This window comes from Archocentrus centrarchus, chromosome 2 (genome assembly GCF_007364275.1).
Source record: "Archocentrus centrarchus isolate MPI-CPG fArcCen1 chromosome 2, fArcCen1, whole genome shotgun sequence".
In the NCBI taxonomy this organism is placed as follows: Eukaryota; Metazoa; Chordata; class Actinopteri; order Cichliformes; family Cichlidae; genus Archocentrus; species Archocentrus centrarchus.
This window is the reverse complement of record NC_044347.1, coordinates 28,168,189-28,182,332: the sequence shown is the minus strand read 5'-3', so window position 1 is coordinate 28,182,332 and position 14,144 is coordinate 28,168,189. Positions and strand designations below refer to the sequence as shown.

At 40.8% G+C, this 14,144-nt stretch overlaps 1 protein-coding gene across 1 annotated transcript in view; it reads right to left on the bottom strand.

Moving 5' to 3' along the window:
- The window catches only part of LOC115793469 (bone morphogenetic protein receptor type-2), a 34,551-nt gene extending 23,277 nt beyond the window's left edge, over positions 1 to 11,274 (bottom strand). Inside the window, exon 1 of the mRNA XM_030748488.1 lies at positions 10,282 to 11,274. Within this exon, the coding sequence (XP_030604348.1) occupies positions 10,282 to 10,360 (79 nt within the window). The 5' untranslated portion in view covers positions 10,361 to 11,274. The remainder of the gene's footprint in view (positions 1 to 10,281) is intronic.
- Positions 11,275 to 14,144: the final 2,870 nt, after the last annotated feature.

Sequence of the window (14,144 nt, the reverse complement as noted above, 5' to 3'; positions counted from 1 at the left end):
ATTTCAGCCCACAGCAAAGGTGAGCTCTTTACTGGGAATACTGGGCATTTAAATACCCCTAAATACCCTCTTGAGTGTCTTTAGTTTTAAAGTACAAAAATAAATAAATAAAAACTATTTTTTATCTTGTAAAATTTTAAATGTATTATAGCACAACCATTTCAAGTCATGCTTTTTATATTATAAAATAATTTCAATTCAATCTCAGTGACTGAATAGCACATTTATGAATTCTCTTTTATTTTCTCTCTGCTATCAAAGCAGTTCTAAGCTTGACAGATGTAAACAAACGCTTTTTTCCTCACTAAGAACATCAGAATCAGGTGCGCTATTTGGAATACTTTTTACGAAAGTATGAAAAGGCAGATGAAATGTTACTGGCCAATATTTGTTCCAACAGTGAGTCGTAGTATATTGAGGTGACTTTTTGCCAAAAACTTCACCTCAAGCATGATTATTCAATTGAAATGTTTAAGATCGGCCATAATTCCAAGCTCTGATTATTTTTAATGTTACAGCATAAGGTAGCAAGAGCAGCATGCTAGCAGGAAGGCAGCAGCTCTAATGCTTCCTCTGCAGAAGATATGTTCAAGAACAGTACTGAGCTGTAGGTCACCCACATTTTAGCAGTGTATTTTTATGCAACAGGCTTTATTTTTGAGAGTACAGCGTGATTAAAATTTGCCCATTGTGAAATCTGTTGACAAAACTGATTGCTGGATATTTGTTTTGTTTGTGTTATTACTTATTCCTGTCTTCATGCCATGGAAACAAAGAACTCATTATGAAAAGTAACTCAACTGTCTTCTATCTCTTCATCACGCTCTCTCCTGAGCATTCAGCAACACAAAATTGATGTGACACGCTATTTAAACAGTGGCCACTGCTAACAGCATAAGCCACTAGCGGTAAAATAGGCTTATATCACCCTTTTTCAAGACTAACACCAGCAAAAAAACAGAAGCATCTTTGCCCCGGGTGCATTTTGTGAAGTTGAACAGCAGATTTTACTGCCGCATCAGTAATAAAAAAAAACAAAGAAAAAACAAACACAAATGCCACACATGGAGCTTATTTCATACACGGTTGTGCTCCCACAGATAAGACTGAGTTCTGGATGGGCATCAGAACTTTCTGCCACTAGTGCCCCTAGTAAGGGTCTGACATCAGTCAGATTCTCCAAACCACTGAATGTGCACCGTATGACATCTTTTTTTGTTTGCCAACTTCCACACTAGCCAGCTCTCCCAAATTTTAATATGTAGTGCAAGTTATGATAATGAGAGAAATGACAGACAGCTGAACCCTAAGCAAAAGTATCAATATTGAGTATTACTGCTAGTCTTGTCATATACAGTAGTGTGATGTGAACACAGATCTTCCCAGCTTGTCACTGGTTCTCTGCTCACCATAAATTAATTTGTAACCAACAGCCAGCATCGCACCTCTTCATTGTCATTTAATCACCTCTGACACCTTTTAAGTTCATAAATACAGGCTGTTGTCCACCATATGTGTATGGAGACATATTTTTGATCTCGTAGTTATGTTTTTAGAGGCACTTAAAAAGTCAGTTAAAAAATGGCTCTAGCTGCTATTGTGAAAAATGTGGAGGCAATTTTTAAAAAAATGCCAGGGTGGCTCAGTGGGTGAGCAGGCAACCATGTATGCAGCACGTCTATGGTGCAGGCGGCCCAGGTTCATTTCTCTCTCTCTCTCTCCCCGCTTTCCTGTCACTTTTCACTCTACACTATCTAATAAAGGCAGAAAAGTTAAAAAAATAAAAATAAAAATCTTAAAAATCCATCCCTTCTGGATTTTATTAAATATTATTTTACTGTGGGGCCAAACTGGAAGTTGTTTTTCAAGAAGACAATTTGCATCCTTTCTCAGCACTCAAACCCAACAACAAGAGGGGTGTGTAGATGGTGAAAGTGAGGACATGAGTTGTACAGGATGAATTCCTGTATAAAGAGGAGAAACATAAAAGGACAACAGAAGGAGAACAATGAAAGGAAGTACAGAGCCTGTGACAACACCCACAGACAGTTAAACACACTTGTATGCCAGACTTGGTAGAAATGAAATGAAAACACTCTTCCACTGTCTTTCTACCATAGCTGTTAAATAGTAAAGTATGCTGATATTATTACTTCTACTAGAGTTTGAGGCTATGATATGATCGCCCAACTCTTGTAGATTTTGACAGTCTACAAGAGTATCTGGGTATAAAAAAATAATGAAGGCCTTTGTACTGAGAATTAACTAAAAAAAAAATTTCTGGGTTTTAATTCATGAGTAGAACAGATTTTTGCATTTCACTATTGTAAGGGAAAATATTTTCTTAGTTCATTTTATTGCAGTAAAACAAAGCAAATAAAAAACAAACAAATAAACAAAAAAAACAAAGACTGAAGCTCAATCTAAACACTGCTACACAGAGAAGCAGTAGAGGATACAAGGTTTCCAGACAACAACAAGAGCTCTCTGGGAGTTTTAACTCTCATCCTGCCAAGCAACATGCCCTCAGTCCCCCTAGCCCTCCACCCCCACCTGATTTCAACCCATCATTGTCTGTCTGACTAAAATATCATTATGACACACCGACTGACATGCAACACAGTTTCATTCTGGCCGCACGGCTGCACGTAACAAGCATGCACAAGATAAACAGAGAACACTGATCCCATAGCAGCTTTTTTATTAAGCTTATTTATAGAAAAATAGAGCCGTTCATCCTCTGAAATATATTTATTGAATTTAGTAGCTCAATATACAAAAGTAAACTGAGAAGGAAGACAGTGGAGCATGGGATAAAGCCAAGTGACCCAGGCTTTGCTCATTTGCAGCCTGAGCCATGGGAGCAATCCAGGAGGCATTTTTCTTTGGTATTTCTGCAACTTTGCGTGGCTATGTTTGGCTCTTTAACTTGAGTTCTGTGGGGTTTTTTGTTTTGATTTGTTTTTTGGAGAGGTTCTGATTGGGTGCTAGTTTCTGCATTCATCTATGATTGGCCTTTACCTGGTTTTGCTCTGGGGTGCTCGCTATACAATCTTGGCTTTCAACATTGTGTTGGATTGTGGGTCAGAGTATGCAGGCAAGGCCAGTGGAGCGAAGCAGGGAGAGGGGAGGACAGAGAGGGTAGTCATATCAGAAGGCTTCAGAGTAGTTTACTGCTCTGTGCCTCTTCATTGGATGGTGGCGGGCACTGCTGTGTGTTTACCCATGGCCCAGTTATTTGCTAATCTCTCTCCACCTCCCCCAGCTGGCCTTCGGTGCACCCTCCCACCCCTGTGGACTACCCCCTTCCCCTGTTAAAAAAAAAAAAACAAAAAAACAACAGCGATCTAATCTGGCTCTCTCTCTCTCTGCTGCCAAGGCCCATAGGACCGAAGCAAGAGACGGCAGTCTGAGACTTGATTAAAAGTCACCCAGTGCACGGATGTGTTGGCTGTTTTTTCTCCACACATTCAAGATTAGAAACACAGTGTGGGAAAGGAGAGGAGGAGAAAAAGCAGAGCAGGGCTTTTTGACTAAAGGCTGAAATGTGCTTGGTGCATCATGCACACACCACACCATCATCCCCTCTGTTGGCACGCGAACATTGTCTACTTCAGGATACAAGTTGTGTTATCTTGCTTCGCTTTTCAAGTGGAGAACTGAAAATATGCTATCACATAGAGATTTTAAATAGAACTGATTCAGAGTAAAAAAAAAAAAAAAATAATCCAAAACCTGTAGTATTAAAACACTCTCTCACTTCCTTCTGGTGTTTACATTTGCATTTCACACCTTAACAACTCAAATATGCTAAAAATGCAGAGAAGCACCATCTCTGCTCAGGAGCACGCCACTTTCAGTGTCACAAGAGCTCAAGCTGCTGCACGCCAACACGACATTAAAACACTAGTGTGTCTGAATCGTACCTGCTGCTGCTGTTTAGGTGGACACTTACTGCTGAGGTGGGATGGACAGGAATCTAGGGTATTTACTGACACTCGCAATTTTCCCAAGTACCCTGGTTGAGTTTAAAGATGTCGGGCTGGTGACGGGGTGCAGGGAGCGGGCTTTAATCTGTCCCATCTGTTGCCTCGGGGACTGCCCCCCCCCGCCCCTCAAAACACCACCGCTCAGCCTGTGTCCGTCTGGGTCTGGTACAGTTATGCTAATCCTGTGGCTTGTCCTACCCTCAAAGCTTAAAGACCTCCGTTATTGACCACCACACATTTATACTAAAACCCAGCCCCTCCCTCTCTCTAAACTTTCTCAAATATTTCATGAAAAAACAGATGACGAGGAGATCAGAGAGGTGTTTACTATCATTTTGTGGGGGTGGGTTAATCTCAGATTTATGGAAAAGCTAAAGTCTGGGTTTAGGCTGTGTCTGAATTTAGACTGTGTTTATGACATCATTATTTCCTTGTTGGATAAATGAACAAGTACAGGCTTGACTGGCTGATTTCCCCTACACATCAACCCACTCTACCAGAGGCCTGTGGTTGTCTGGTGTGATAGAGACGTCACCTGTTCTCTAAGAGCTAACTGGTGCTGTGATGAGACCCCAGCTCAATAAAAAAAGAGTTGAAATATTTAGCTTACAGATATAATGGAAACAGGAGAATTCAGCATGACTCTGGTAGTCAGTTCATTAGGGCTAACACTTTATTGTTTAACCAGTCAAATAATAAAGCTGTTCTATATACTATATGTATTGCTGGAGCTCAACCTTTTCAGACTTTTACACGCACCTTCAGAAAACTACTCTGTTTCATTCTCTTGAAACTAGGAAAAAAATGCAGAGAATGAAAAATCCTGGACAGTGCAAGAAATCAGAGTCTATCAATTTTTGTGCTTCACTATGTATTGGGTAATAGTTCATCCATAATTTAGCCTAGTGTGTGATAAACCCATCGTTGAATATAAGCTATCACAGAATCCAAGTATTAGAATATACACACTGAGGCCATGGATGCTGCCTGTAAACAAAAATATAAAACTTCCAAAAAATTGATTTTGGGAAAGTGAGGCAGAGCACCATCACATATTTTGGATGTTACTACCTGACACCAAGTCTTTCCAGAAAAGTCAAACTGAAGTTGTTAGATGATATCCTATTTTCATTTTCAAGCTCTAATAATCTCTAAGACCATTCATCTCAGTTGAGTCATTTCATTCTCATATAATGGGAATCTTTGAAACTGATATTTCTACAGGCCTTCAAATATGCCAGTGCAGGTTGTACTAGCACATTTTCAAGGAAATTCAAGCTCTCAGAACTTTATGTTCAACTTCAGCTACACTTTTGAAATTCTGTACGTGGTCTGCCACTTTGTGGCTGAGTTAGTTCCCTAAATGCTTCCACACTACAACAACACCACTTATGGTTGATGTGGAATATCTAGGAGGGAAGAACTTTCACAAACTGACTTGTGTCAACAATGCATCCTATTATAATACCACACTTGAACTCAGTGAGCTCTTCAGAGTGACCCAATCCTTCACAGATGTTTGTAAAGAATAACTGTATGGCTAGGCGCTTGAATTTTTCACACTTTGGCAAAGGGATCGAAAACACCTGAATTTAAAGATTAAGAGTGTGTGGCCCAATGCTTTTGTCTATATAGAATAGGTGCAGCTCTGTTTAGCTAGCAGAGCTGTTCCAAATGTAAGGTAGCAGATGAAATTACAAAAAAAACACCATATTCCTCTCTCCTAAAGCTGCAACATCATACTAACACCATTATGATGACAAGCATGCCCAGTGTCCCACTTACAATTAAAATGTTTGAATGAAGTACTTATAGAGCATCTTCAGGCTAAGCTAGAGGCCTGCTACAACAGGCATGCTACAATCCATTGTCACAAATCAAATAATCGGGTGTAAATCAAGTGATTGTTACCCTGTTGGGTTAGGTTATGCTAGGGGCTAAAGGTAGCCAGATACTACCCAGTAACAGTGGTTGGAAAACAATTCAAATAATACATTTAAGATATGCTTTTTGGTGGCCAAAAAAGAAAAAGAAAAAAAAGAATACTAACTATAAAAGAAGAAGTAATACTCAATCTCACAGTTAACAAAGGAGACTTGTGACACAGTTATATTGTCTGTTTATTTTCATTTAAAAAAGGAAAGTGCACATGAATTAATATGACCACCTCATTTAAATGTGATAGACTTAGTAATACAAGCTTATATAAGCAAAGACACTGTGACAACTCCAGATTATGACAGCATATTCATACGGAGCTATACTAATCATCAGTAAAGAAGTTAACAGGTACCCTGTTATCACATGTTGTTAAAAATGTTTAAGTCTATGAAACTGAGTTTAATTTGATGCCAAGATTTTTATTTTTATTTCAAGTGTACATTCAATATATTGTTGCTGGTCATCTTGATTACTAACAACTGGAAATGGTCGTTAAAATAAAACACATTATTAGGTCACTGCCCATTCTGTTATCTGCACATGAAATGACTAAACATGCCACTTCATGTAGAGCCGCCACCATCACTTCATCGCATTAAGGCATAGACTAACAATTATTTTGCTGGTTGATCGCTTAGTCTGTAAAATATCAGAAAATAGTAAAAAAAAAAAAAATGATGATCTTTCAATCGACTGAATCAAACTGCCAATAAACAGAAATTTAGCTTTATTTTGATAGTCAAATAATTATTTCAGTAACTTCCCCCCATTTTTACACTTTAAAAAGTCAAGGTAATCACAATTTTTCAGTTATCCCTCGGGTTAATTATTCTAGTTATAATTTGCCATCGGTAATACATCCAGCACATATTTTGCATGCAGTGCAAAGTGTGATATTTTATAAAACAAATATATGTGATCTACATCAAGATTTTTTGTTTTGTTTTGCATGTTTTAAAACATTACTATCAGCTAATAAGTTGATGTAGACCTGCACTTCATTCTGTTTGCGCAATCCCTGCAAGCAAACGTGGACACAAACACAGGAACACTGAAGTCTGAGGACATAAAAGCTACAAAGTGAAAGATAGAGAGAAGCAGCAATTTCCGCAGAAGAGGCAGTTAACATACTGTTTTCTTTTGAAACGCTTCTTTTCACCTAAATACAAATAACCCCAAGCAGAAGAGTTAATCCACACAGGGAGCAACATTTTTTGTGCACTCTAGACGTATTGTCTGTGCCGGTCAAGGAAAACGCCTCATACTAATCATAGGCTGTCACTCTGAGTTACCATCTCAAGGTTGCACCTTTTGTTTTCTAAAACATCCACTAATTTCTCCTTTTTGCCAAACTAGAAGGTTGGCTGAACACTGTTCTATTGTATCTCATGCTGCTTTTACCTCTGCTCAGAACTTAAACCAAGGTAGCAGGAAAGAGACATTGATTTTCTTTTTTTTTTTTCTTTCCAGCTAATAGAGTACAACACTGGCTGTATTAGAGATCAAATGGCCTCCCACCTCCCCCACATTCCAGCATTCATTGGTCTGTTTTTATCTGCAGTCAGCTTCACGTCTTCTTAAAAAAATAATGATGAGAACCAACCAAACTGTCATGGAATCAAACTGGGCATGCGCTTATGTCCTCCAGTGTGAGCTTCCCTTTACACCCATTCTAAATTGCACTGGTCCAGTTATGTCCCGTTTCTCAGGATGTGCTACATCACATCCCGAGAACAGCTTAATGCACACTCAGCACTCAGTTAAATTCCTGTAACTTGGTTTGATCTTGTGCAACATAATGACACTATTTTTATTGCGAATTCTTTTGATCAGATTTCAAACATAAGCTGAAACATATTTTGATAATATATAACTGTAAAAAATATTTGACAGCTGCAGGCTGTAACTCAAGAAGAGTTCTCTTTGCACTGTCTTTGTCACCAAGACAAATTCCTCAGAATTTACTGAATGTGGCATTTAAGTAATTTTGATTCAGTCTCTTCTACATGTCCTCCAACCAGAATACCGTTTAAAAAACAGAGCAGATCAAAGAGCTGTCAGCAGTCTGTACCTGGCTCAATGAATTTTGTAGCCTACAATGTGGGCCGGGACGCACATCTAACAACTTTGCCACAATCCCAACAGGAGTCTGTAATCTTGAGCCACTAACTTCACTTTCTGTGTAGTCACTGATGTGACGGCCAAGCTGACAGCTTCAAGAGTCCCGCCGTGGCCCTGCAAGGCTGGAGAGGGGTGGCCTGGCTAGGGAACAGTAGGTCTGTCAACGCCACAGTATGAGGCTCTCAAGACACTGTTTCAGGGTTTGGACAAGCGGAACAAATGAGCAGGCCCTTTTATTCTATAGTATAATGCTGCTACTCTAATCCTTTTTGGACCCCCAAACCTCCAGCTTACCTGGGACAAGACTAAGAACTGTGCTTGAATGTGGGCTGTTGCATACATTTCGAGCATGAATATGCTACAAGTTAGGCCTTACTTGCTAAGGATTTTCAGTAAAGAAAAGCCCCATTACAGAGAACGCCTGTGGTCACGCAGCAGGTAGTGTGTGCAAGTTTGTGCCATGTCTCAAACGGTTTCTACACCAGATTTTGGAGCAGCAGGCACACACCCACATACTGACTAGTCACCAGGGACAGCCAGCGAAAGGATGACCCCAGCACAGTAGAAGGAAATCAGAAATAAACAGAGGTAACAGGCAAGTCCTGAAAAGGGGACAATGGGAGGAGAAAAAAAAAAAAGAAAAAAGAGAGAGACACTGAGTCAGACAGATGACTAACACTTCTGCCGATTATACCGCCCCGTACTGCTTCTCATCTTCATCGTTCCATGGATGACCTGAAGAACAGTGCACTGGGACGTGTCTGCTTTGCATTCATGAAGAAGCAGCAGCAGCAGCAGCACAGAGAGCAAGCGGTTTGTCTTCACTCTCTTTACAGTCATTATGACAACAAAGTCTGACTGCTGTCCTAATTAATTTTGCACAGTCCGACGATTTGGATTTATTGGCTGTTTACAACGACACGTACGCACATAAGCATCAATTAATCACCCTTGTGCTGATTATTGAGTGAATCTGTCAATCTTCTGACAGTCGGTGCAGCGAAACTGCTACAGGGGGCACGGTAATGAAGGTAAGCTACAACATAATGATGTGAAATGACATCATCACAATTTAGATTTTGCTGTTTTTTTTTTTTTTTTTTTAAACCACCTCTGCCAAAGATTTAGTCACAACCTGACAGGTCATATCGTCAAGAAATGTTTCATTAACGCCGTTCCTCCCCTAGATAGCTGCACACCCCAGTTAACAGCAGTCTTCTCTCTCATATCATGAATGAGAATTAAAACCATCTCTTCTCCGTTAAATGCACATCTAAATGCAAATAGGGATGCAATCTACAGGGAGCTTTAAATTATGAACACAGTCGTGCCATGTATTCCTGTTTCACTAGACACATTCACATACTTCCCTCTGGAACAGCAGTTATAAATTTGAGTTTCTGATAATACCCTGTCTATGAATGGATGGAGGAGCCTCAGCAATAACACATAGTCACAGTAATAATAATACATTATTAAGAAGCACACACATTCACACCCACGCACTGGGTTGGGCAAACCATGCATAAGTCCACCTATTTTCAAACACGCTGCCAAAGCCTGAGCGCAATCTTGAACTTCTATCATCTAAAGCACCCATCTTTTAAAATGCCTTCCCACACATTCCACCTGCCCCCTGTGGCCCCCTCCAATCCCCCGCATACCCTGCTCCACTATCTCTGTGCAGCCCTGCTACTATCTTATCACAGTCAAGGTCTCACAGAAGCCTGGCTTCAGCCCAAAGTCTTGAACAGGGGGCACAACTTGGCAGACAACGGCTGCAGTATGTTTGGCGGTGTTTTTCCAGGCCTTTTGTACACACAATGATTAAAATGAGCAAGGAGTGAATTTGCTGCTCCGTTTAAGAGAAGATACTATGATGTTTTACTTAAGTTCACAGATCACTCCAGAAATGAGGCAGCCAGACAAGATGGCAAAAAAACAGATAGAGGGAGGCAGACACGCGAACACAGAGGGAGCAAATAATGTCTTTCAGCAAAATAAGAAAAACACTGTATTAAAATATCATAATAATAGGGAATAAAGTCTGAAAAGTGCCACAGTAAAAAATAAAAAATAAATAAAAGGTAAGCTTGTGTATTCAAGTAACATCTGCACCAAAGCGAATGTATTGACGAAATAGAGCAGAAACCAACAGGAAAGCATTAAATATTAATGAGCAGCACATTTTCTCTCAATCCAAAAATCAATTCACTAATAAGCTACTCACCAGCCACTGAAGTCAGGAGAATCGCCAAGCAAATCCCAAATTTAGCGAGCGATTTTATCGTGATTCGGCCCACAGCCATAATGTTTACTGACTTTGGTCTCGTAGTTAAGAGATCCACCGAGATTTCTTTTTTACTTCTTGTGGTCCTTCTTCTTCGACAGTTCCCACTTTGTTTTCAGCCCCTCTTCCTCACGTCAGCTCAATAACTTGAACCGCTCTCGCAGACATGGAATAATACATCGAGAAATGGTGCAAAAAAAAAAAAACAAAAAAAAAAAAACAAATAAATAAAGAAGAAGCGCTGTTATGTTGGGGTCGGTCGAAGTTATCTGTTCGCGAACATTAAGTGTATATGGAAGTTAAGTTAGTCCTGTTTTCGACCCCAGCACAGACCGGACAGACGAGCCGAGAGGCTAACTTGTTTGGCGGATCTGCCATCCACAACTAGCCAGCGAGGAACGTTCATATCTGCTAGCTAACATGCTAGCTGCCTGGGGCGACTGTCTGGTACTACAAAACTTAGGTAAAGAGGGTAAAAATCGCGAAAAAACGGGCGCCCAATACTTTCGTCTAACTGCAAAACATTCTCAGCTCTACCCTTCGTAAAAATGTCTACTCTTTCGACACTTGCAGCTAGGAATTTGGCATTTAAAGGTTAGCTACTTAGCTCGGATAGGTTGCAAGCTGACTGCTCCCGAAGCTAACCGACGCTAGCTTAATTCCAAACCAGTTTCTTCTCCGTCCCGTCTCATTTCTCGCCCTTCCTTATAGAAAAAAACAGAATTCATAAATCAGTGGCGCCTATAGTGAGCTTTTCTGGTGTGCGGTACACCGCGACTATTCCTCCTGCGCTGACAGATGGCGGAGGGAGGAGATGGATATCTCTCGTCTCGTTCTGAGCTGGGCGGCTGGGAACGCCTCGTTTGCAGGCTTGTCTGGACCGCTCGTCTCCGGTATCAGATTGCTGTGGGTTGGTGTTGGGGGTGGAGGACAGAATTCCACCGCCGGGAGGGGTGGTGCAGCGCCGCTGTGCTGCAGACTATGGATACAACAGCCTGGAAACATGCGCTGCATTCAGGCTCTGGTCGAAACGTTAATTACTGTAAACACCGACCTGGAGTTAACATGTAATCTGTGCAATACCCATGGAAAAGCTCACGAAAAACAGTCTTTATACACCAACGTTATTACAAGGTGTAACAACGTTGTTCTAGTACAAAGCGATTGCTAGTGATTAAATTAAATACATAACTGCTAACTGTTTGTGAAAAGATGATAATAACCAAGCTTACTTAAATATTATTTGAGTTACTTATACGTAAATACCACCTAGGTCTACATGTAGTTAGATTTTCCAATTGTAATTGAATGCATCAATTGTTATTCAATTATTAGTGTTACTTTACTGCCTCTGTGTGGTGAAATAACGTTATACAAAGTGTAAAGCGTAAAGCACACACTATAGTTAAAACAGTAATTATTCCAGCAGGTGGCAACGTTAGCCCGTGCCTTTGGTAAATCAGTATGTGGTTTGCCGTTATATAACCTTAAAAACAGTATCCAGAGCTTTCCAGAGTTTTATGAATATATACAACTAATAAGACATTGTTAGACATTAATTAACACATTAGGACTTATTCGTCCCAAGCTAGTTGCTCTCGGCTGCTCCCTGGTCACAGACGCTTCATGTTTGATTTTGCTGAGTTTAACGAATGCCTTTCTGACGTAGCCCCAGGGGGGATTTGTATTTCCGGCTGGAATCGAACCAGCGACTTGATCAGTGCATGGATAAACCACTACACTATAGAGCCGTCACTTATCCGTCCCAAATATGATGGCTGAAATTAAAGGGGGCGTGTCTGTTTACGAAAGGGTCCTCCGCTACTGGGACAGAGACATAGCTCTGGATGTTGTTGCCTTCTGGTTGCTGTTGACCGGTGGAGCAATTTTCGTTTATCCTGTGTTACATTGTCCGCTGTGATCGAGCTAGTAATAAGTTCATGAAAAGCATTATGGCAGCGTAATGCGACACGAGTGTGCTTTTAGGCACGTCTGACATCCCAGAGTGCAGAGTATCTGCGTTTTGCAGCGCCAGTTTCTAACATCCTGAGACACCGTCTGCTATTCGCGGTACCTGGCTGTGTGATGAAAGGTGGGCTACACTATGGCTTCTGCTCCACCCGAGGCGAGGAAGTTTACCAGGGGTCTCAACAAACCAGGAACCGCTGCAGAGTTGAGGCAGAGCGTCTCCGAGGCTGTCAGGACGTCAGTATTGATGGTAAGGGAAACGATCGACTCACACAGAGAGAGTGAATGAACATATTTACCCCACTGTCTGTCTGTCCATCCATCCATGCATCCATCCATCCATCCATCCATGCATCCATCCATCCATCCTCTTCCACTTATCATTCTTTCTAGTTGCAGAACAGAACCTGTTTGGTACAAAATTAAATGCCTTACTCAACTCTGCCCCAAACCGTCCACAACTTTTTATTCATTTGCAAATTGCTACATTCAAACTGTCAATTGCTGGCGCATAAACTGTATGCTTTCCATGACGGACTCATGTTACAACTTTCCCAAAGAGGTTGCCAGGTAACTGAAACATACACCGCCAGCTCTAGCGTGATGAAACGCCACACACACTTGCATGCACACTTTGGTGCTTTCTGTCATCCGACCCCACAGGTTGTAACTAGATAGTAACCAAGCAAATACATAATGACAAAGGTGAAAAAAAAAATGATTGTATTATAATTGTATAATTATAATTAATTGTGTGGCACATGTTAGTAGGAGAAAATCATGGCAATGTCATTATGTTTCTGCAGATTCTTTTGTTTGTGCTTCATTTTCCATTTTCTCCCCTGGTTTTTGGAGACTCACCTGCAGGTGTCCACAGCCAAACCTGTGGCTACATCTTGCATAATTCCAATCAGTATGCTATTTTTTCTGCCTCTAATGGCTTTTGCTGTCAATTATGAGAGAAAGTCATCAAAAAAGACCGACAGGTATTATGAGAAATTAAAACTGTTTAACTTTAGTTGGAAATGTCCCCACATTTGTATCCATATTGACCAGCTCATCACGGTATTTAGAAACACTGCAATTACTGCATTTCAAACTGCTTGTGTGCCAACAGACCAAGCATGAGTTCACTATTATTGGACTTCACTAGTGGGTATGATTATAACTCTTTGCTGCTTAATTTTACTGTGCCTGTTGTCACATGATAGAGGAGAACTCAGGGATCCAACCACTGACTGCAAGATTTTGTCAGTGGTAAATGGACTGCTTCATTTATAGTGCTTTTCTACTCTACTCTACAACATGTCTTCATTCACCCATTCATGCAAGCACTTTTTTCTATGCCTAAGCGCTTTCTGTCTAACATTCACACTCGTGGAACACATTGGAAAACAACTTGGGATTAAGTATCTTGCCCAAGGATACTTTGGCATGCAGACTGGAACAACCGGGTATCAAACCAAAAACCTTCCAATTAGTAGGTGACCTGCTCTATGTCCTGAGCTACAGCCACCCAAAAGCTTGCAGCACCTGGCATTCCCAGGTGGTCTCCCATCTGAGTACTAACCAGAGTGTGTATGGCCGTAAACTGTGCTAATGTGTTTAGGACTGGGCATGGGTCATCATCTTATACTTATGTACTGTGGATCACTGTCTCAGTTGTGGTGCAGTCAGACTGCATATTTAGATAGAGCAGAAGAAAAGATTTTGTGCTTCTCAAGAAAGCAGTACAGTGCATACCCAGTGGCTACTTTGCTAAGTAGACCTATTCAACTGCTTTTTTTTAATGCAAAAATATGATCAGGCAATCACTTGGCAGCAACTCAGTGCAT